The 24188-nt window shown below is 37.6% G+C and overlaps 1 protein-coding gene across 1 annotated transcript; it reads right to left on the bottom strand.

Annotated features, from left to right (window-relative positions):
- Positions 1-18921: 18921 nt before the first annotated feature.
- LOC124508160 (olfactory receptor 4M1) lies at positions 18922-23610 on the bottom strand. The gene is made up of 2 exons (XM_047074576.1): positions 23589-23610; positions 18922-19889 (listed from the first exon to the last, which is right to left on the bottom strand). The coding sequence occupies exons 1-2, from the start codon at positions 23608-23610 to the stop codon at positions 18922-18924; spliced, it is 990 nt and encodes a 329-aa protein (XP_046930532.1).
- Between the last annotated feature and the right edge of the window lie 578 nt (positions 23611-24188).

A 24188-nucleotide genomic window follows, 5' to 3' on the forward strand; every position in this document is an offset into this window, starting at 1 on the left:
AATAATGAGGAACTATTTTCTTTTCAAATATATATTATTAGTTTATTATTATTAAACTAAATAATAAGAATCATGTAGTAGAAGGTAACAAAATTTAAATTTTAGATTTGATTTTGTTTTAAAGAGAAAGATTTTTCAAACTACTAAAAAATCAAAATGCTAAACATAAAATGTTTCTCTAAAAAATACAATGCATAGGGGCACCCGGGTGTTTCAGTCAATTGAATGTCTGACTTCAACTCAAGTCATGATCTCATGGTTCATGGGTTCAAGCCCCGCATTTGGCTCTGTGCTGACAGTTCAGAGCCTGGAGCCTGCTTCAGATTCTGTGTCTCCCTTTGTCTTTCTGCCCCTCCCCTGTTGCGTTCTGTCTCTCTCAAAAATAAACATTGAAAAAAATTTAATATAATGCATAATCAAAGACATTTCATTCTCATACGATAATATTAGGGGACTTTAACACCCCAGTTACATCAATGGACAGATCATCCAAACAGAAAATCAACAAGGAAACAGTAGCTTTGAATGGCACACTGCACCAGTTGGATTTAGCAGACATATTCAGAACATTCCATCCTAAAACAGCAGAATACACATTCTTTTCAAGTGTACACAGAACATTCTCTAGAACAGATCCCATATTGGGTCACAAAACAAGTCTGAACAAATTCAAAAAAATCAAAGTCATACCATACATCTTTTCTGACCAAAACACTATAAAACTAGAAATCAACCACAAGAGAAAATCTGGGAAGACCACAAATACATGGAGCTTAAATAACATGCTGCTTAACAATGGGTCAACCACAAAATCAGGGAAGAAATAAAAAATTATATGGAAACCAAGGAAAATGAAAACACAATGTTCCAAAATCTTTGGCAGGCAACAAAAGTGGTTTTAAGAGGGAAGTCAGAAAGCAAGAAAACCTCCAGAAGCAAGAAAAATATCAAACTAACCTTACACCTAAAGGAGCTAGAAAAAGAACAAGCAAAACCCAAACCCATCAAAAGAAAGGCAATAATAAAAATTAGAGCAGAAGGGTGCCTAGGTGGCTCAGTTGGTTAAGCATCCTGATTTCAGCTCAGGTCCTGATCTCAGGGTTTGTGAGATGGAGCTGCACTGACAACATGGAGCCTGCTTGAGATTCTCTCTTTCCCCTCTCTCTGCCCTTCCCCCCTTTCTCACTCTCTCTCTCTCTCTCTCTGAAAATAAATAAATAAATATTAAAAAATAAATAGAGCATAAATAAATGATTTATAAACTAAAACAACAATCGAACAGATCAATGAAATCAGGAGGTTGTTCTTTGAAAAGATCAACAAAATTGATAAAGCAAAATTGATAAGCTGGACTCATCAACAGAGAGAGAGAGAGAGAGAAAGTTTGCAGTCTTAGCCAAATAAATAAAATCACTAATGAAGAGGAGAAGTAACAACAAACACCAAGAAATACAAAGGATTATAACAGAATATTATGAAAACCTATGTGCCAACAGATTGGACAACTTAGAAGAAACAGATAAATTCTTAAAAACATATAACATGCCAAAACCAAAGTAGGAAGAAATAGAAAATTTGAACAGACCAATTACCAGCAATGAAATTTAATCAGTAATCAAAAAATAAAAATGCAGGACAAGAAGGCTTCACAGACAATCTCTACCAAAAAGTTAAAGAAGAGTTAATACCTATTCCTCTCAAACTATTCCAATAATATAAGAGGAAAGAAAACTTCCAACTTCATTCTATGAAGCCAGTATCACCCTGACACCAAAACCAGATAAAGACACCACAAAGAAACAAACCACAGAACAGTATCTCATAAATATAGATGCAAAAATCCTCAGCAAAATATTAGCAAACCGAATCCAACAATACATTTTAAAAAATCATGCACAACTATCAAGTGGGATTTATTCCTGGGATGCAGGGGCGTTTAATATTCACAAAACAATCAACATGATAGAGCACATCAACAAGAGAAAAGATAAAAACTGTATGATTGTTTCAATGCAGAAAAAGCATTTGACATAGTACAACATCAATTCATGGTAAGAACTCTCTGTAAGGTAGGTCTAAAGAGAACTTACCTCAATATAATAAAGGCCATGTGTAAAAAACCCATAGCTAACATCACAGTCAATGGAGAAAAACTGAGAGAGCTCTTTCTAAGGTCAAGAACAGGACGGATGTCTACTCTCACCACTTTTATTCAACATAGTAAAAGAAGTCTTACCCACAACAATCAGACAACAGAAAGAATTAAAAGGTGTCAAAAGTGATAAGGAAGAAGTAAAACTTTCAGTATTTGCAGATGATGTGATACTATGTATAAAAGCCAGAAGACTCCATCAAAACCTACCAGAACTGATAATAAATTCAGTAAGGTTGCAGGATACAAAATCCATGTACAGAAACCTGTTGCATTCCTATGCACTAATAACGAAGTGGCAGAGAGTGAAATTAGGAAAACAATCCTATTTACAATTGCACCAAAACCAAGAAAATATCTAGAAATGAACTTACCCAAAGAGGTGAAAAATCTGTACACTGAGAATTATAAAACACTACTGAAAGTCAAGATGACCCAAAGAAATGGAAAGACTTTTTATGCTCCTAGGCTGAAAGAGTAAATATTGTTAAAATGTCCATACTACCCAGAGCAATATACAGATTTAGTGCAATCACTATCAAAATACCAATAGCATTTTTCTCAAACTAGAACAAACAATCCTAAAATTTGAGTGGATCCACAAAAGACTTCAAATAGCCAAAGCAATCTTGCAAAAGAAAAACCAAACTTGAAATATCACAATTCCAGATTTCAGTTATACTACCAAATGGTAGTAATTAAAACACTATGGTAGAGGCATAAAAATAGACATATAAATCAATGGAATAAAATAGAAAACCCAGAAATAAACCTATAATTATGTGGTCAATTAATCTTCTACAAAGAAATGAATACACAAAGGGAAAAAGACAGTCTTCAACAAATGGTGCTGGGAAAACTGGACAGCTACATACCAGAGAATGACACCGGGCCACTTTCTTACACCACACACAAATTAAACTCAAAATGGATTAAAGACCTACATGTGATACCTGAAACTACAAAACTACTAGAAGAAATCATAAGTAGTAATTTCTTTGATATGTGCTACAGAAACATTTTTCTAGATATGTCTCCTCAGGTAAGTGAAACAAAAGCAAAAATGAACCATTTGGGACTTCATCAAAATTAAAAACCTTTTGTGCAGTAAAGGAAACTGAACAAAACATAAAGGCAACCTGATGAATAGAAGATATTTTCAAATGATATATCTGATAAGGGGCTAATATTCAAAATATAAAAAGAACTTATACAACTTCACATAAAAAAACTTTTTTAAATTAAATAATGGATGGAGAACCTGAGATGTACAGATGGCCAATAGACACATGAAAAGACGTTCAACAACTCTAAACATCAGGGAAATGCAAATCAAAACCACAATGAGATATCATCTCATACCCACCAGAATGACTAAAATCAAAAACACAAGAAACAACTGGTATTGGCAAGGATGTGGGAAAACAGGAACCCTCTTGTACTGTTGGAAGGAATGCAAATTGGTGCAGACACTGTGGAAAACAGTATGAAGCTTACTCAAAAAGTTAAAAACAGAACTACCCCATGATCCAGTAATCACAGTACTAGGTATTTATCCAAAAAATACAGAAATGCTAATTAAAAGGGGTAAATGCGCCTCTATGTTTATTGCATCATTATTTATAATAGCCGGACTATGGAAGCAGCCCAAGTGTTCATCAACTGATGAATGAAGATGATGTGATATGCACGTGCGCTCATTGAATACCATTCAACCATAAAAAAGAATGAAATATTGCCATTTGCAACAACATGGATAGATCTAGAGAGTATAATTCTAAGCGAAATAAGTCGGAGAAGGAAAAATACTATCATTTCACTCATATGTGGAATTTAAGAAACAAAACAAATTAAAGGGAAAAAATGAGAGAGAGAGACAGACTGTAAACTAAAGAGAACAAACGGATGGTTACCAGGGGTAACCTGGTAGAGGAGGGGTGAAATAGGTGTTAGGGATTAAGGAGAGCACTTTAATGAAAATAATAATAAAATAAAATAACAAAAGGAGAGGAAAATAAAAACATTTCACTCTAATTTACATCCAGCTCACCAAAGAGAAGGGGGAAGACTGTCAAATGGAAAGAATAGAGGAAGTAAGAGATACATGATATTATAATAATATAAACAGGAAGGGGAAATTAAAAACAAGAACAATTACAAAAACTATATTAGGAAAATAGGAAATGAACATGAAAAGACAGACACAGAAATGCATATTTTGTAAAACCTTATATACAAAAAACTCGACAGTAAAAGAAAGTTATTTTTTTAAAAAATGACACAAACAGCCTTGGTGTTTGTGGCTCTCCTCTGTGGCCAAGGCGCCACCTGCACTGTGCCCTGAGACCAGCTCCTTCACAGGCTGCAGGTGCCCCTGCATGGGGGCCAAGGGGAGCTGGGGCTCCGCCCTCCTCTGCCCTGGAAGTCATGGACATCCTCGCCTCCCCTGTGCCACCACTGCTTTGTGTGGGGGACATGGCAAAGCACAGGGAGGAGAAGCCCTGCTTTCAGCCCACCCCAGCCCCTAAGTCAACATCCCTGGGCAGCAGCACCATGACCTGAAAGAACAGAATATCTGTCAGGCAAGAGCTGCTGTAATGCTTCATGATAATGCCATTAAGAAGTGGGTGCCAGCCGGTAGCTCCACAGGGTTCAGCAGAGTTTATACATATCATCCTACAGGCAATGACACACTCAGAATGGTGGGCAAGAAAATTCAGGACCATCAGCATTGCAGTGTGGGGGGTAACCTAGTGATATAAAGATGAAGGAAACAACTATATGGATTGGAAAGGAAGAAACAAAGCTGACCTTATTCAGTGACAATACAATTCTCTACATGAAAAACCTCAAAAGTATCTGCAGTTAAAATATTAGATTAAGCCTGTTGAGCATGTTTACTGGGTAGAAGATCAATTTATAAAAAGCAGTAGCTTATTTGTATAACTAGCAATAAACAATTTGAAAATACAGTTGACCCTGGAATAACCTGGGGGTTGGGGAACCACCTCCCATGCAGTTGATTCTCCATGTATAACTTTTAACTACCCCAAATTTTAACTATTAATAGCCAACTGTTGACTGGAAGCCTTACCAATAAACATAAATAGTTGATGAACACATGTTTTGTATGTTGTGTGTATTATGCATTATATTCTGACAAGAAAGTAAGCTAGAGAAAAGAAAATGTTATTAAAAAGATCGTAAGAGGGGATTCTGGGAAGATGGCGGCGTAGGAGGACGCTGGGCTCACCTCGCGTCCTGCTGATCACTTAGATTCCACCTACACCTGCCTAAATAACCCAGAAAACCGCCAGAGGATTAGCAGAACAGAGTCACCAGACCCAAGTGCAGACGAGAGGCCCACGGAAGAGGGTAGGAAGGGCGGCGAGGCGGTGCGCGCTCCACGGACTGGCGGGAGGGAGCCGGGGTGGAGGGGCGGCTCGCCGGCCAAGCAGAGCCCCCGAGTCCGGCTTGCAAAAGCGGAGGGGCCTGACGGACTGTGTTCCGACAGCAAGCGCGACTTAGCCTCTGGGAGGTCATAAGTTAACAGCTCTGCTCGGAAAGCGGGAAGGCTGGAGGACAAAGGGAGGGTGAGCTGCGGAGCCCCCGGACGACAGAGCTCAGTTTGGCGGGGAACAAAGGCGCTCGCCAGCGCCATCTCCCCCGCCCATCCCCCAGCCAAAATCCCAAAGGGAACCGGCTCCGGCCAGGGAAATTGCTCGCTCCGCGCGAACACCCAACTCTGTGCCTCTGCGGAGCCAAACCTCCAGCAGCGATCTGACTCCCTCCGGCTGCCACAGGGCCCCTCCTGAAGTGGATCACCTAAGGAGAAGCGAGCTAAGCCTGCCCCCCCTGCCGCCGTGCACCTTGCCTTCCCACCCCAGCTAATACGCCAGATCCCCAGCATCACAAGTCTGGCAGTGTGCAAGTAGCCCAGACGGGCCACGCCACCCCACAGTGAATCCCGCCCCTAGGAGAGGGGAAGAGAAGGCACACACCAGTCTGACTGTGGCCCCAGCGGTGGGCTGGGGGCAGACATCAGGTCGGACTGCGGCCCCGCCCACCAACTCCAGTTATACACCACAGCACAGGGGAAGTGCCCTGCAGGCCCTCACCACACCAGGGACTATCCAAAATGACCAAGCGGAAGAATTCCCCTCAGAAGAATCTCCAGGAAATAACAACAGCTAATGAGCTGATCAAAAAGGATTTAAATAATATAACAGAAAGTGAATTTAGAATAATAGTCATAAAATTAATCGCTGGGCTGGAAAACAGCATACAGGACAGCAGAGAATCTCTTGCTACAGACATCAGGGGACTAAGGAACAGTCACGAGGAGCTGAAAAACGCTTTAAAGGAAATGGAAAACAAAATGCAAACCACCACGGCTCGGATGGAAGAGGCAGAGGAGAGAATAGGTGAACTAGAAGATAAAGTTATGGAAAAAGAGGAAGCTGAGAAAAAGAGAGATAAAAAAATCCAGGAGTATGAGGGGAAAATTAGAGAACTAAGTGATACACTAAAAAGAAATAATGTACGCATAATTGGTATCCCAGAGGAGGAAGAGAGAGGGAAAGGTGCTGAAGGGGTACTTGAAGAAATCATAGCTGAGAACTTCCCTGAACTGGGGAAGGAAAAAGGCATTGAAATCCAAGAGGCACAGAGAACTCCCTTCAGACGTAACTTGAATCGATCTTCTGCACGACATATCATAGTGAAACTGGCAAAATACAAGGATAAAGAGAAAATTCTGAAAGCAGCAAGGGGTAAACGTGCCCTCACATATAAAGGGAGACCTATAAGACTCGTGACTGATCTCTCTTTTGAAACTTGGCAGGCCAGAAAGAATTGGCACGAGATTTTCAGGGTGCTAGACAGCAAAAATATGCAGCCGAGAATCCTTTATCCAGCAAGTCTGTCATTTAGAATAGAAGGAGAGATAAAGGTCTTCCCAAACAAACAAAAACTGAAGGAATTTGTCACCACTAAACCAGCCCTACAAGAGATCCTAAGGGGGACCCTGTGAGACAAAGTACCAGAGACATCACTACAAGCATAAAACAGACAGACATCACAATGACTCTAAACCCGTATCTTTCTATAATAACACTGAATGTAAATGGATTAAATGCGCCAACCAAAAGACATAGGGTATCAGAATGGATAAAAAAACAAGACCCATCTATTTGCTGTCTACAAGAGACTCATTTTAGACCTGAGGACACCTTTAGATTCAGAGTGAGGGGATGGAGAACTATTTATCATGCTACTGGAAGCCAGAAGAAAGCTGGAGTAGCCATACTTATATCAGACAAACTAGACTTTAAATTAAAGGCTGTAACAAGAGATGAAGAAGGACATTATATAATAGTTACAGGGTCTATCCATCAGGAAGAGCTAACAATTATAAATGTCTATGCGCCGAATACCGGAGCCCCCAAATATATAAAACAATTACTCATAAACAGAAGCAACCTTATTGATAAGAATGTGGTAATTGCTGGGGACTTTAACACCCCACTTACAGAAATGGATAGATCATCTAGACACACGGTCAATAAAGAAACAAGGGCCCTGAATGAGACACTGGATCAGATGGACTTGACAGATATATTTAGAACTCTGCATCCCAAAGCAACAGAATATACTTTCTTCTCGAGTGCACATGGAACATTCTCCAAGATAGATCATATACTGGGTCACAAAACAGCCCTTCATAAGTTTACAAGAATTGAAATTATACCATGCATACTTTCAGACCACAATGCTATGAAGCTTGAAATCAACCACAGGAAAAAGTCTGGAAAACCTCCAAAAGCATGGAGGTTAAAGAACACCCTACTAACAAATGAGTGGGTCAACCAGGCAATTAGAGAAGAAATCAAAAAATATATGGAAACAAACGAAAATGAAAATACAACAATCCAAACGCTTTGGGACGCAGCGAAGGCAGTCCTGAGAGGAAAATACATTGCAATCCAGGCCTATCTCAAGAAACAAGAAAAATCCCAAATACAAAATCTAACAGCACACCTAAAGGAAATAGAAGCAGAACAGCAAAGGCAGCCTAAACCCAGCAGAAGAAGAGAAATAATAAAGATCAGAGCAGAAATAAACAATATAGAATCTAAAAAAACTGTAGAGCAGATCAACGAAACCAAGAGTTGGTTTTTTGAAAAAATAAACAAAATTGACAAACCTCTAGCCAGGCTTCTCAAAAAGAAAAGGGAGATGACCCAAATAGATAAAATCATGAATGAAAATGGAATGATTACAACCAATCCCTCAGAGATACAAACAATTATCAGGGAATACTATGAAAAATTATATGCCAACAAATTGGACAACCTGGAAGAAATGGACAAATTCCTGAACACCCACACTCTTCCAAAACTCAATCAGGAGGAAATAGAAAGCTTGAACAGACCCATAACCAGTGAAGAAATTGAATCGGTTATCAAAAATCTCCCAACAAATAAGAGTCCAGGACCAGATGGCTTCCCAGGGGAGTTCTACCAGACGTTTAAAGCAGAGATAATACCTATCCTTCTCAAGCTATTCCAAGAAATAGAAAGGGAAGGAAAACTTCCAGACTCATTCTATGAAGCCAGTATTACTTTGATTCCTAAACCAGACAGAGACCCAGTAAAAAAAGAGAACTACAGGCCAATATCCCTGATGAATATGGATGCCAAAATTCTCAATAAGATACTAGCAAATCGAATTCAACAGCATATAAAAAGAATTATTCACCATGATCAAGTGGGATTCATTCCTGGGATGCAGGGCTGTTTCAACATTCGCAAATCAATCAACGTGATACATCACATTAACAAAAAAAAAGAGAAGAACCATATGATCCTGTCAATCGATGCAGAAAAGGCCTTTGACAAAATCCAGCACCCTTTCTTAATAAAAACCCTTGAGAAAGTCGGGATAGAAGGAACATACTTAAAGATCATAAAAGCCATTTATGAAAAGCCCACAGCTAACATCATCCTCAACGGGGAAAAACTGAGAGCTTTTTCCCTGAGATCAGGAACACGACAGGGATGCCCACTCTCACCGTTGTTGTTTAACATAGTGCTGGAAGTTCTAGCATCAGCAATCAGACAACAAAAGGAAATCAAAGGCATCAAAATTGGCAAAGATGAAGTCAAGCTTTCGCTTTTTGCAGATGACATGATATTATACATGGAAAATCCGATAGACTCCACCAAAAGTCTGCTAGAACTGATACATGAATTCAGGAAAGTTGCAGGATACAAAATCAATGTACAGAAATCAGTTGCATTCTTATACACTAACAATGAAGCAACAGAAAGACAAATAAAGAAACTGATCCCATTCACAATTGCGCCAAGAAGCATAAAATACCTAGGAATAAATCTAACCAAAGATGTAAAGGATCTGTATGCTGAAAACTATAGAAACCTTATGAAGGTAATTGAAGAAGATTTAAAGAAATGGAAAGACATTCCCTGCTCATGGATTGGAAAAATAAATATTGTCAAAATGTCAATACTACCCAAAGCTATCTACACATTCAATGCAATCCCAATCAAAATTGCACCAGCATTCTTCTCGAAACTAGAACAAGCAATCCTAAAATTCATATGGAACCACAAAAGGCCCCGAATAGCCAAAGGAATTTTGAAGAAGAAGACCAAAGCAGGAGGCATCACAATCCCAGACTTTAGCCTCTACTACAAAGCTGTCATCATCAAGACAGCATGGTATTGGCACAAAAACAGACACACAGACCAATGGAATAGAATAGAAACCCCAGAACTAGACCCACAAACATATGGCCAACTCATCTTTGACAAAGCAGGAAAGAACATCCAATGGAAAAAAGACAGCCTCTTTAACAAATGGTGCTGGGAGAACTGGACAGCAACATGCAGAAGGTTGAAACTAGACCACTTTCTCACACCATTTACAAAAATAAACTCAAAATGGATAAAGGACCTAAATGTGAGACAGGAAACCATCAGAACCTTAGAGGAGAAAGCAGGAAAAGACCTCTGTGACCTCAGCCGTAGCAATCTCTTACTCGACACATCCCCAAAGGCAAGGGAATTAAAAGCAAAAGTGAATTACTGGGACCTTATGAAGATAAAAAGCTTCTGCACAGCAAAGGAAACAACCAACAAAACTCAAAGGCAACCAACGGAATGGGAAAAGATATTTGCAAATGACATATCGGACAAAGGGCTAGTATCTAAAATCTATAAAGAGCTCACCAAACTCCACACCCGAAAAACAAATAACCCAGTGAAGAAATGGGCAGAAAACATGAATAGACACTTCTCTAAAGAAGACATCCAGATGGCCAACAGGCACATGAAAAGATGTTCAGCGTCGCTCCTTATCAGGGAAATACAAATCAAAACCACACTCAGGTATCACCTCACGCCAGTCAGAGTGGCCAAAATGAACAAATCAGGAGACTATAGATGCTGGAGAGGATGTGGAGAAACGGGAACCCTCTTGCACTGTTGGTGGGAATGCAAATTGGTGCAGCCGCTCTGGAAAGCAGTGTGGAGGTTCCTCAGAAAATTAAAAATAGACCTACCCTATGACCCAGCAATAGCACTGCTAGGAATCTACCCAAGGGATACAGGAGTACTGATGCATAGGGGCACTTGTACCCCAATGTTCATAGCAGCACTCTCAACAATAGCCAAATTATGGAAAGAGCCTAAATGTCCATCAACTGATGAATGGATAAAGAAATTGTGGTTTATATACACAATGGAATACTACGTGGCAATGAGAAAAAATGAAATATGGCCTTTTGTAGCAACGTGGATGGAACTGGAGAGTGTGATGCTAAGTGAAATAAGCCATACAGAGAAAGACAGATACCATATGGTTTCACTCTTATGTGGATCCTGAGAAACTTAACAGGAACCCATGGGGGAGGGGAAGGAAAAAAAAAAAAAAAAAAGGACGTTAGAGTGGGAGAGAGCCAAAGCATAAGAGACTGTTAAAAACTGAGAACAAACTGAGGGTTGATGGGGGGTGGGAGGGAGGGGCGGGTGGGTGATGGGTATTGAGGAGGGCACCTTTTGGGAAGAGCACTGGGTGTTGTATGGAAACCAATTTGTCAATAAACTTCATATAAAAATAAATAAATAAATAAATAAATAAATAAATATCAAAAACAAACAAACAAACAAACAAAAAAAGATCGTAAGAAAGAGAACATAGACTTACAGTACTGTACTGTGTCAAAAAAATGTCCATGTAGAAGTGAACTTGCATGGTTTAAACCTGTGTTGTTCGAGGATCAACAGTATAATATTAGAAAGATATTGCTTAATTTTTTGAGGAACTTCCACACTGTTTTCCAGAGTGGCTGCACCAGTTTGCATTCCCACCAACAGTGCAAGAGGGTTCCCATTTCTCCATATCCTTTCAACAATAGCCAAATTATGGAAAGAGCCTAAATGTCCATCAACTGATGAATGGATAAAGAAATTGTGGTTTATATACACAATGGAGTACTACGTGGCAATGAGAAAGAATGAAACATGGCCTTTTGTAGCAACGTGGATGGAACTGGAGAGTGTTACGCTAAGTGAAATAAGTCATACACAGAAAGACAGATACCATGTTTTCACTCTTAGGTGTATCCTGAGAAACTTAACAGAAGACCATGGGGGAGGGGAAGGAAAAAAAAAAAAAAGAAAGGGAGGGAGCTAAACCATAAGAGACTCTTAAAAACTGAGAACAATCTGAGGATTGAGGAGGGCACCTGTTGGGATGAGCACTGGGTGTTGTATGGAAACCAATTTGACAATAAATTTCATATTTAAAAAAAAGATATTGCTTAAAGTAACAACAATGTATCTAAGAATAAATCTAATAAATTGGTTGTCTTTCAAAAAATAAACAAGAAAAGAAACGAACAATGAAATATGGGGAGAAAACTCCTCATCTTGGAGAATGTTACAGTCTATTGCCACCAAAGACTTAAAATGTGTGGGGTTTTTTTTCATAACTATACATAAACAGGGACCTTGTCTTCTAATGTTTGCCACGGCACTTAAAATTAACCTGATGATCTAAACTAGTTTTCAGAATGGAGACTTCTTATTTCTGCTGGGAAAAATTTATCATTTTAGACAATCTTAGAAACTAAAATCATGAGCTAGTTGGCATTATAGTGTCAGCAATGTAGCACTGAATGAGGCAAAAAAAAAAAAAAAAAGTTCCTGGGAATTTGACATTCAAATGCATGGAGAAGACAATAAACAAACACACCAGAAAGGAAAGATCTGACTGTGGTGAGTGTTGGGTAGAAATATAACCAAGTGATATGCTGGAAAGAGTCGGGGAAGAGGCTGCTGTGCTAGGTGAGCTAGCCAGGGAGAGTCTTGCTGAACAGCTGGCATTTCAACAGATATCTGAATGTCTGGAATAATCCCACTATGTGGATATCTGAAGAGCTGATAGAAGGCCATGAAGCAGGAAGAGAATGATGCACTAAGCAGCAGAAAGGAAGAGAAAGAAAGAGAAAGGCCACTATGGCAAGAGAGTAGTGGCCAAATGGAATTTTTAAAAAGTGTTAGTCAAGATAGAGAGGAAGGGCCAGATATGGATCAAATGCCAATTGGTCATCATTTCATTTGAGATGTTATAAACAGATGATATCTGATTTACATTTTTTAAAGATTATTCTGATACTGGTAAAGAATGGGTTTTAGAAGCCAAGAGTAGAAGCAAGGAGACCAGTTAGGGAGCATTTGAAGTACTGTAGACAAGAGATGGTGATAGGTTAGGCTAGGAGGTAGAACAAGAGATGGATGCTTAACCAACAGAGCCACTCAGGTTAAGTGTTGGACTCTTGATTTTGGCTCAGGTCATGATCTCACAGTTGTGAAATGGAGCCCCAAGTGGGGCTCAGTGCTGGGCATGGAGCCTGCTTAAGATTCTCTCTCTCCTTCTCCCTCTGCCCCTCCCCCAACCCTCACCTCTCATTAATTAATTAATTAATTAATTAAAACCTACAAAAGTTTTTCCTCTGCAGGTTAACATCAGACTTCTTTCAATAGCAACATAGAAAGTTGTTTTGTTTTATTTTAATTTTTTTAATGTCTATTTATTTTTCAAAGAGAGAGAGACAGAGAATGAGCAGGGGAGAGGCAGAGAGCGAGGGAGACACAGAATCCGAAGCAGGCTCCAGGCTCTGAGCTGAGTGCACAGAACCTGAAATGGGGCTTGAACTCATGAACCGGGAGATCATGACCTGAACCGAAGTTGGACACTCAACCAACTGAGCCACACAGGTGCCCCAGAAAATTGTTGTTTTTTTAAGTGAAGCAATATTTTCAAAAACTTAAAGTATACAAGGATTTTATATAATCTAAGCTATCTTTAAAGTCTCAAGACAGTTTTAAACATGCATTAACCCAGAAATTTATATTCATGCACTTTCCGTGTGTAATATTAAGGACAAATTTCTTCCAACCAAGAGAACAGTGAGGAGTCTTCAGCAAACAGATAAAACAGGATAGCAGTATCCTTCTGACCAGAGAGGGGAAAAAAATGGGACTAAAGGGCATATAGCACACCACAAAGATAATGCTAATACCTTTACTTATAAAGGGTGATAGGGTGTGCCTGGGTTTATATTATTATAATTTCTTTTTTTTTTTAACATTTATTTATTTTTGAGACAGAGAGAGACAGAGCGTGAACAGAAGAGGGGCAGAGAGAGAGGGAGACACAGAATCTGAAACAGGCTCCAGGCTCTGAGCTGTCAGCACAGAGCCCGACGCGGGGCTCGAACTCACAGACCGTGAGATCATGACCTGAGCCGAAGTCAGACGCTTAACCGACCGAGCCACCCAGGCGCCCCTATATTATTATAATTTCTATGCTCATCATATCCTTTGATAATAAGACTCCATAAATCAGAAAAAAAAGAAGTCCTATAACAAAATCCTATTTAGGAGATTAAAAATAAGAGAGTTTATAGTAATTGCTTCATATGTCATCTCTAAAAGTCAAAGTCTATTATTAAAGCTGTAATTAAATAACTGAAGTATAAGCAATAGAAAGGTAAAATTAAGAATGATAAAACTTTTCATCACTACAATCTGGGTTGAAGAAGAGGAAAGAAAGGTTTATACTAGTTTTATCTTTGCTGATAATATGGATCTATTGATATTATTAAAAATTCCAGAAATTATTTTATTATATGATATAAAGACAAATCCTGGAAAAGTGATGTGGCCATCAGCCATATGTGACTATTGAGCACTTGAAATGTGGCTAAAAGCTGAGGAAATGAAATTTTAAATTTTGTTAGTTAAAATTTTTAAAGTCATATGTAGCCCATGTATTGCATAGCACAATTCTAGGATAATACATGAATTTTAACTAATTTAACTTTATATTCTTTCTAACTTATTTGTTATTTTTCATTTTAACCTTGTTTTTTCAGTGTTCTGGAGTGTTACCCAAACCTGCAACAGGCCTTATGTAAGTGAGAAGTAAACTTCTGATGTGTAAAACCAATGATCTTTCTTTCTGTGGCATAACCTATTAAGTCTGATAGTCACCCAGAGTTAAAGTAAACCAGTATCCTCACCATCTTCCTGAAAAATACAAAGACTACTACATTTAACTCCAATCACACAACTCTTATGTAAATGTTATTTCCATAAACTTTAGTTCTTACTTTTTCTAAACTTCAGAAGTTTGTTTGTTGCTGTTGGTAGTTAAATACAGAAGTTTGTTTAGATTTACCACATACTTGCCATTCTTTTTCTGTCATCTCAAATCTCCCACCTGGGATCATTTCCTTACTTCAAGCGTATCCTACAAAATTCCTCTTAATTTTTTTTTTCTTCCTAAGGATGTTTTTATTTTATTCTCACAGAGTTGATGATTATTTTGTCTCTGAACATTGAATATAACTCATCGTTTTACATTTTTGCTGTTAAAGCAGTCTGTTGTTAACTACCTTTCCCTTGAGGGTAATTCCTGCTTTTCTATTCAGATACTTTCAACATGTGCTCAGTTGTCTTTATGGATTTTATGATGTGTCTCACATTGTCTCTTCAAAATTGCCTCTGCCACATTTTGTCTACCCTCTTCTCTGGAAACCCTGAACTTTTATTCAGTTCTCAATATCTCTTACCCTTTCTTTCATCCTTTTTATCCCATTTGGCTTCTGCCCTGCAATGTTGGTAGTTTACTCAACTCTATATTCTAGATTACTATTTTTTCTCTGAATGTGTCTAATTTGCATTCAGATGCATCTATGGAGTTTTTTAACTGAATCTAAGTTCTCTTTGTTTTTCATATAATTTTCCTATTTGTTTTTATAGTGTCCTCCTTTTTCACATTTCCAACCCTTTTTCTATTTCTCAAAGAATACTAAATATATTCAATTTATATTCTGTAGTGTTTTTTTTTTCCTGCTTTTCTGTTGTTCTTCTGGCTCTCACTCACAGAGCCTTGCTTTCTTGTGTGCTCATGATGTCAGATTGTAAACTCTTATTTCTTATATATAGAATACTTTAAAAGTCTTGGGATAATGGCAGCATACTCCATATGGTATTTGTCTTTCCTTCTGTCAGGAGGCATTACAACTCTGGAACCAGAAACTGTAAGTAAAATTATCAACTAGCAGTGATTCAGACTACTCAATAGTATAAACTCAAACTCAAAAAATATGTGTGATCTCACTTATAGTTCATAATTCTTTTTTCTCTTTTTAGCATTTTGGGTGGTGGTTTTTTTGAAAACTTTATTTCACCACTACCCTGAGAATATATCCTTTGAGATCTCAGCTTGTTGTGGAATATTTCCTTGTGTGAGCCCAGGGCTTTGTCTCCTATCCATCTCTGTCCCTACCACACAAACTCTGGCCTTAAAAACAGAACACAAGTTTTCACAATAAAAGATGATTTTTATTCACCATTTATTTCTCTGGGTTCCCAATTTCATTTGATTTCCAGATTCTCAATATTCTATGCTGTCATTTTTTTTTTTTTTGCTAGCTAATCAAAGGATTTCAAAAAAATGTTTATCCATCGTGTGTATTCATTTTTAGTGACAGGTTCCGTAAAGCTCTCTAACGTGCCACAGACGGAAATAGAATGCAGCTCTATCATTTCTGCATTACAAGGCATGTGGCATTTCATACTGTTTGATCATGCAAATCACATTAGTTTCAGTCTTAGATATAGTGTAATATATTTAATATTCAGTACCCATACTTCTGTCCTAGCTCCTCGATCTTCATGACTGATTGAAGTTTATTCTGATAGTTTCTTCAAGAATTTCTTGAAAACCACATTCCCAAAATTTTTTTTAATGCTTAAACCTGACGGTAGTCATAGCCTTTTAAATTAAATGCCAGTTTTGCTAGGTATAAAATCTGAGTTTTACACTTACTTGTCTGAAGACTTTTTTCCACCTCACCTTCACTTAATGTTAGTTTATTGTGTTTTGTAGCAATGCAGGCAGGCGAACTGGCCTGCTTCCAATTGAGCTGGTTGGGTGAAACTTCACAAACTTTGTTAAACAAAAACCCCAATCCCTGGGGAAAAAAAGACTGCCAGTAATGTTTGGTTTTCTACTTACAAGTTCTCATATTTTTAATTTTTAATGAACCTATTCTATTAATTAAAAAAAAGAACACCTTTATTTTTGTTTGGATAATAGAGATGTTTTTACCAGCTGTAACAGTAAAGTCCATCTTATTAATATTGAGATACCGTTAATATTTTCTTTACACTGCTATGTTTGATATCTTTTCTTCTTATTCCTAGCTTCAATATTTTCAGCAAATATCCTTCAGTAGTAGCAGTATAATAGTGTTTGAAGAGCATATTGAGTCAGTAGTCTTTTCCCCAAAAACATTCATTCTACCTAAATGAAGAATAAGTGACCAAATGAATACAAGTCTGTCTGGTTCAGATAGAGAGAAATAACAGTAAGGAAATATAAAATCTAGATACATAAATTATTTTTTATTGTGTATGTATATATCTTTTGTGTGTTAGATGGTTTCTTCATGCCCTGTTGTAAAATATTAGAGAAGTCTACTATTTTATTCATTTCCAGGCAATGAGAAGTCAACTTAAAATTCAGGAATCATAAATTCCATCAGTATATTTGGGTTCTTAGAAGAGAAGTCCCTGTCGTTTTGAACATGAAAGAGGGTCATCATAGAGAAAACTTCCCACAGCAAAGAATGAAGTTTTTGCACCATTATTCTATCCTGTGTACCTGAGGTTTTCATCATTTTCATCGTTCATTTATCTATTTTCATTCCTAAAGCTAGTCATATACTATTATCAAAGAAAATATAAGACTAAAGCTCACAACAAATAATATGCTCTTTTATGGAGAGAACCCTAGTTTTGAAATTGAAAAGTTAATTTAAGTAAATAAATTTATATGAACTCAAATATTCTTTTATATTCTGAAGCACAGTCAATAATTGGGTTCTTAGTGTCAGCAATAGTAAATTGATCTCTAATAAATAAATCACTAAAAGATTATTAAAACCAATACATCTAGGTCTCTTCCATATGTACTAATGAAAAAAAATGGGTTAATGGGAAAGAACTCTGAATTATAGGGCTAACAAAAGCAGCACCCTACTAAACTAATTTAACATGACAAGAAAAATTAGGAAATACAGAAAACACACAAAAATGGCAAAGGAGATAATAACCTTTTAAAAATCACACAGCTAGATGTCTGTTCATTCTAGTCAGCCTAGAATCCCTTTCCTCCAAGTCTGCTTTCACACTGGAGGATGTAAGTAGAGACTGGCTATAAAAAGCACTACTTGGCTGGAGACTTCCGCTGGAAAGAGAGGGGTCTCACAGTCTCACATAGTAACAAACTCTGCTATGAATTCATAAAAATTGCTGTAGGCTGTGACAAAATCTTGAGTTCTGTCACCAATACTGTTGAGTGGTTGCCACATGAAATATGACTTAAAACAGCTTGTGTAAATGAATCCTCAGTTTCCATCATGAATTCTTGGAGTAGGAAAAGATAAAGTACAAAATAATCTGTTTTTCTAGTCCCAGGAAGGTGGGTTACCAAACACCATCCCACTGGACTAGGACTGAACCATGGGAACAATATTTAATTTGGTCACTTGAAGCTACTCATATTCATATGCTAGCCACTTACTTCTTCATATTCATAGACAACATGTCTCCCAGGTCTTATTTATTTTATTATTTCTCAACAAACATTCTCCTCACAGCCAAAGCCTCTTCAGAATACTCATTCAATAAACAATTAGTGAAAATGTGTTTAGCAGACCATCACTATATGTTTTTTTTTAATTTTGTTTTAATCTTTATTTCCTTTTGAGAGAGAGAGACAGAGCATGAGCAGGGAAGAGGCAGAGAGAGTGGGAGACACAGAACCTGGAGCAGGTTCCAGGCTCTGAGCTGTCAGCACAGTACCTGACGTGGGGTTCAAACTCATTGCGAGATCATGACCTGAGCCGAAATCAGATGCTTAACCAACTGAGCCACCCAGGTGCCCCTACACCATCATTATATCTTAATTTCTAATGGTGATCTGCTGTAAGTTTCATGGAGGGTGTGAGTAAACTTATTTTTATCTTATTTTCTTTGTTTTTTCAGTGAATTGAGGGAAAAAATCTGGTAGGAATTTAAGAACTCAGATAAAAAGCAGTATTATTACCACTGCAAATGCTTCCTACTTTAGGACGATGACCTTCAGAAAGATTCTAGAATATGCCACTTTCACTTCTCTTTACATAAAATATATCTGTTGACCAACTTCCTCATGGCTGTCTTTACTTCCTTATTTCGCAAGGTATAGATAATGGGATTAAGTAAAGGGAATATCACAGTATGGAACACTGACACCACTTTATCTAGGGAAAAAGAGTCAAATGGGCGAGCATAAATGTAGATGGATGGCCCAAACATAAATACCACAATGGTGATGTGGGAATAGCAGGTGGACATGGCCCGGCTGGTACTCTCATCTGAGCCTGAATGTTTCTTAAGCATGGCCAGGAGGAAGGCGTAGGACATTAAGAGAGCAATGAAACACACCACAGAGATCAGACCACTGCTAAAAATCATCACTAATTCCTCCGGGAAGGTATTGGCACAGGCAATCCGGATAACCTGCGTGATGTCACAGAAGTAACTGTCTAACTCATTGGGCCCACAGAACGGAAGTCGAACAATGAGAGCCACTTGTATTATAGAATGAATAAAGCCCCCCAACCAGGAGAGAACCACCAGGATACTGCAGAGACGTCGATTCATGATAGTAGCATAGTGGAGAGGACGGCAGATAGCAGCATAGCGGTCAAACGCCATTACTGTGAGCAGGAACATCTCTGAGGCTCCAACAAAGTGCAAGAAAAAGAGCTGTGCAATGCACCCACCAAAGGAAATTCTCTTCCTTTCCACAAAGAAGTCTATGAGCATTTTAGGGGCTGTGATGGAGGAGTACCAAATGTCAAGGAAGGCCAGATTAGCCAACAGGAAATACATGGGTGAGGTCAAATGAGGGTCAAGCCTGATTGTGCAAATAATAAGAATATTTCCTGGAAGGATGAACAAATAGAAGGATAGAAATATAACAAATAGGACTAGTTGTACCTCTCGAGTCTGGGATAGGCCAGTGAGAACAAACTCTGTCACTCTGGTGTAATTTGCAGGTTCCATTTCTTCACTTTTTAAAAATAATGTGGCTATAAAAAAAATAAAGAAATTGCAATTACTCCAAATAGCATTATTTTACTGCTTTTGAAATCATCAGATTAGCCTGTCATTAAGAGACTGTATTAGGATACATCTGATTGTCCCATTTGATGTCTGATAAGCCAAAATAGGGGGAAAGTAAGTGATGACCTGAAAATTAGAAACACTGAAATCATATGAAGTATGTCACATATCAGAAACCAAAATCCCAATCTATTAATGTTATTAATTTCTATTTTTTGTGAAACTCGGCAGTGCACTAATTCTTTCCCCATGCATCTACCTTAGTAAGAAATATATGCAGCTACTTATAAGATAAGCCAAATTGTAGACTGGTAATAAGAAAAACAGCTGTTATTTCTAGATTTTTTGTTGTTGTTGAGAAATATAGCCAACTTGGAAACTTGCTTGTCTAATATCGGGTACACTGATCTGGCAGTATTTTCTTTTTAATCTTTCAAAAAGATCCTAGGGCTTCATGTGTAATGAATGGACATTTCTTCTTTAACCAAAGCCTATACAGCTTAATCCTTGGTAATAGGTAAGTAGCCACAATATACAACAATGCAGGGCCATAGATGATAATTCTTTGGGCTGCGATCAGATCTCATTACTGCACTGACCGTGCATTTTATCCACTGCCCCAGGAAGGTAGGAAAAAGATATAGAGATCTAAGAAATGGGTTTGCTTACTACCCAAGCTGACCCATTCTGCCATTTCAAGATGACAGTGGGAATAAGATTATTGTTAAAATTTTGCTCAAGGCCTAGTCTTGAACCTACTACTATTAGATAAAACAAAACCCATTGAATAAAAAAAATATAATCATTCACTTTACCAAATATGCTTCCTCTTTTAGGTAATATAAACACTGCCCATCAAAGTAAGTATTTCTTATAGCCAACAACCAATATGAAAGAGTTGCTTCTGCTCTACTGATGTGCTGTTTTATAATATTGCCTCTCCTCAGGAGGTAAGCATAGAAAAACAAAGTTAAGATTCTATAAAACCAAGTGGATGAAACAGCATCCAGGCAATAAAGGTTATGTATACTATTGACTGAAGTAATCCAGTGTTTCTTCCTTCGAAGCTACCCACTCAATTTGTGCATAATTTTAATGACCATAGACATATGACTTTCAGAATTAATATGCTATAAAAGCAAGAAAATAATGCTAAAGAAGGATGGTTCACTATAAGTCAACACACTGAGAAAATACCAGTATTTGCCAGCAATCTGACACAAAAGGAAGAAAACAAAAACACTGAGAAAGTTCAGCATTGTGGGACTTTTTAGCAAAAGGATAAATATACCCACTCATGAATAGCCCAAGGTGAGCCTTAGTGAGTTAATTAATCACGTTTAGTAAGACAGTGAAATTTAAAATTCAGTTTGGAAAATTTTTAATCAAAAAAAAGATAATGCTGCCAATTTTCAATCCTCAACTTTCTTAAAAGCATGGTTATCCAGATTGACATATGTCCTAGGAATCCAGAAAGCAATGGTTTTACTATATTTACCTAGAGAGGGTGCCTGATAGCCTCCATAAAACATTACACATGATATTGAAAGCTCTATCCCAAAACATATAGCTTCTGTGTCACTTCTATAAATAACCCATTTGTTTATTCAACAACTATTTAGAGGATATCTACTATGTCTTAACTGCTGAGAATACAACAATGAACAAGAAGACTTGGTTTCTGACTCACTTAAACTTCCATTTTAGAAGATTGACAGAAAACTAATTAGTAAACAAGCAATAAGTAAATAAATGAATGATAAATAATCAAAACAAATAATTACCACTATTGATAAGAGACAAGAGTGAAGTAAAAAGGGGATTATGATAGAAAATAAATGGTAGTGGCACATGGTGGTGATGGTGATGGCTTTTTTAAAAGAGCATCTTTGAACTAGTGACATTTCAACTAATTGAAAGCAAGAGAAAAAGCATTCTAGGAATAGGGAAGAGCAAATGCAAAGGCCTTGTGATAGGGAAGGGTTTCTAGGAGCTATAGAAAATCTGCAACTTACTGAAGCACAAAAACAGAATGGAGATAGCCAAAGGACCAAGTATTGTGTCTTATAAGAAGAAAATTATATTTTAATAGCTTCCAATATATTTTAGAATAAAATCTAAAGAATAACTTAACAAGATTTGTGATTTAGAAATATCACCCTTGGGGCGCCTGGGTGGCGCAGTCGGTTGGGCGTCCGACTTCAGCCAGGTCACGATCTCGCGGTCCGTGAGTTCGAGCCCCGCGTCGGGCTCTGGGCTGATGGCTCAGAGCCTGGAGCCTGTTTCCGATTCTGTGTCTCCCTCTCTCTCTGCCCCTCCCCCGTTCATGCTCTGTCTCTCTCTGTCCCAAAAATAAATAAACGTTGAAAAAAAAAAATTTTTTAAAAAAAAAAAAGAAATATCACCCTTGCCTCTTTGCAAATAAATTGAAGTAGGATTAGGTGTGGGTTAAACTACAGATACAGCAACAGCTATTAAGAGAAACAAAGTGTTTTCTTTAGAAAATACTTAGGAGATCCAACTGGCAGGATTTAATGTTGAATTGTATATTGTCATTGTCCCACTACCAAAGTCAGTCAGAATTTGAGCACCATAATGGCAAACTATTAAAAAATGTATCTTTAAATCTTCTGTGTCAAAAATGAGGTTCATCCAGCACATTGAGGTTTTTAATAAAATTTGAGTGAATCTGCCATAACTATTTAGGGATGCCCTGTCCACCCCCTAAGAAAAGCTTGGGATTGTGCCAATAGAGCCGGGAGCAAGGAATCATGTCTGTGGAAATTCTGCAGGGAGCTAAGCCACCTATGGAAACTGAGGTAGGGCATTTCCTTCCTAGGCTGCCATTTAGGAAATAACTATTCCAAGCCACTGCTTACTCTTAGAGCAGCTATGTTGCTTGGTCAAGTGGATTTTAATTCATCCTGCCTACACCTATGCCTCCTAAGTTTCTTGATACAAGCCCTCTCTTCTTTTTGTTCTCTTTTAATAAAAATTGTATATATTTAAGGTGTACAACATGGCAATCTGATGTACATATTCATAGTGAAATGAGTCCTATTATCAAGTTAATTAATATAATCTCTTCACACAGTTACCTTTTTTTCAGTGACAAGAACACCTAAAAATTACTCTCTCAGCAAATTTTCAGCATTCAGTACAGAATTATTAATGATAGTCATCATTCTGTACATGAGATCTCTAGACTTATTCATTCATTCTGCATAACTGCAAATTTGTTTTTGAGCAACATCTCTCTATTTTCCCCCACCTCTCTGTCCCTGGTAACAACCATTCTCCTCTCACATGGCTAAAAAAATTACGATATAATAATATATATAATTCTGTCTTTAAAAAAAAAGAGATCTAACATTTACAACAACATGAATGAACTTGGAGGATGTTATGCTAAGTGAAATAAGCCAGACAAAGAAATACTGCATGAGCTTACTTATATGTGGATTCCAAAAAAGCCTGCTCCTCTTTTAACAACATCTAGCGAATTCCCATTCTGTGCTTAATCTGTAGGGATATAGTATCTAGAGGATGACTATGGGAGATACCTAGAAGTACAGACACTCTCCCTACAGGTGAATGAACTGTGAACTCTCCTCAAGGGAAAAAATGCTTTGGGGAAAATTAAGAATCTGTGCAGAACTTCTTACCAACAATGCAGTGTGCATCCATGTATCTAGCCAAGCTCTCAGTAATCACATGAAGAATAGATATCTTGCCAATAGATATCTTGAGGAATTAGGGATGCTATCACATAGATCCTGAAATAGTAAAAGATGAAATGACTCAAGAGATATGCAGTTACCTTCATACAAGAGGCATTTTTAAAACATTAACTATCATCTATGACCACTGTCAATTCTCTTTCCTTAGATGAAGATGTGAATGAAGAAGCCAGTGTCTTCCAGAGTAAAAGTCACTCATCCTAGCTCCTCCCAAAAACCAAAAACTCACAACCATAAGAACTGCTTTCAGACTCTGCTTCAATAACATCATGTAGAAGGAGTAAGCTGAAACTGAGAGGCTGGGAAAATGGAAGAAAAGGAAATGTTGTATTGATGAAGGGGGAAAAAGGCTGTAAAAGAAAGAGGAAGTTATTAGTCAGGCATTTCTTCTGACGATGAAAACAGTCCATCTTTATGGGTCACGTTGCTACCAGTGAGTATTCATTTAAATGAAAAAGTAAAATAGTTTTATAAAATAAATACAAATGTTCATAAATAGGTTCAAGTGATGATTTATTGAAAATT

The sequence above is a fragment of the Lynx rufus genome, unplaced genomic scaffold (assembly GCF_022079265.1).
Source record: "Lynx rufus isolate CCGP_SWC_20201006 ecotype Redwood Valley unplaced genomic scaffold, mLynRuf1.p SCAF_13, whole genome shotgun sequence".
NCBI classification, from domain to species: Eukaryota; Metazoa; Chordata; class Mammalia; order Carnivora; family Felidae; genus Lynx; species Lynx rufus.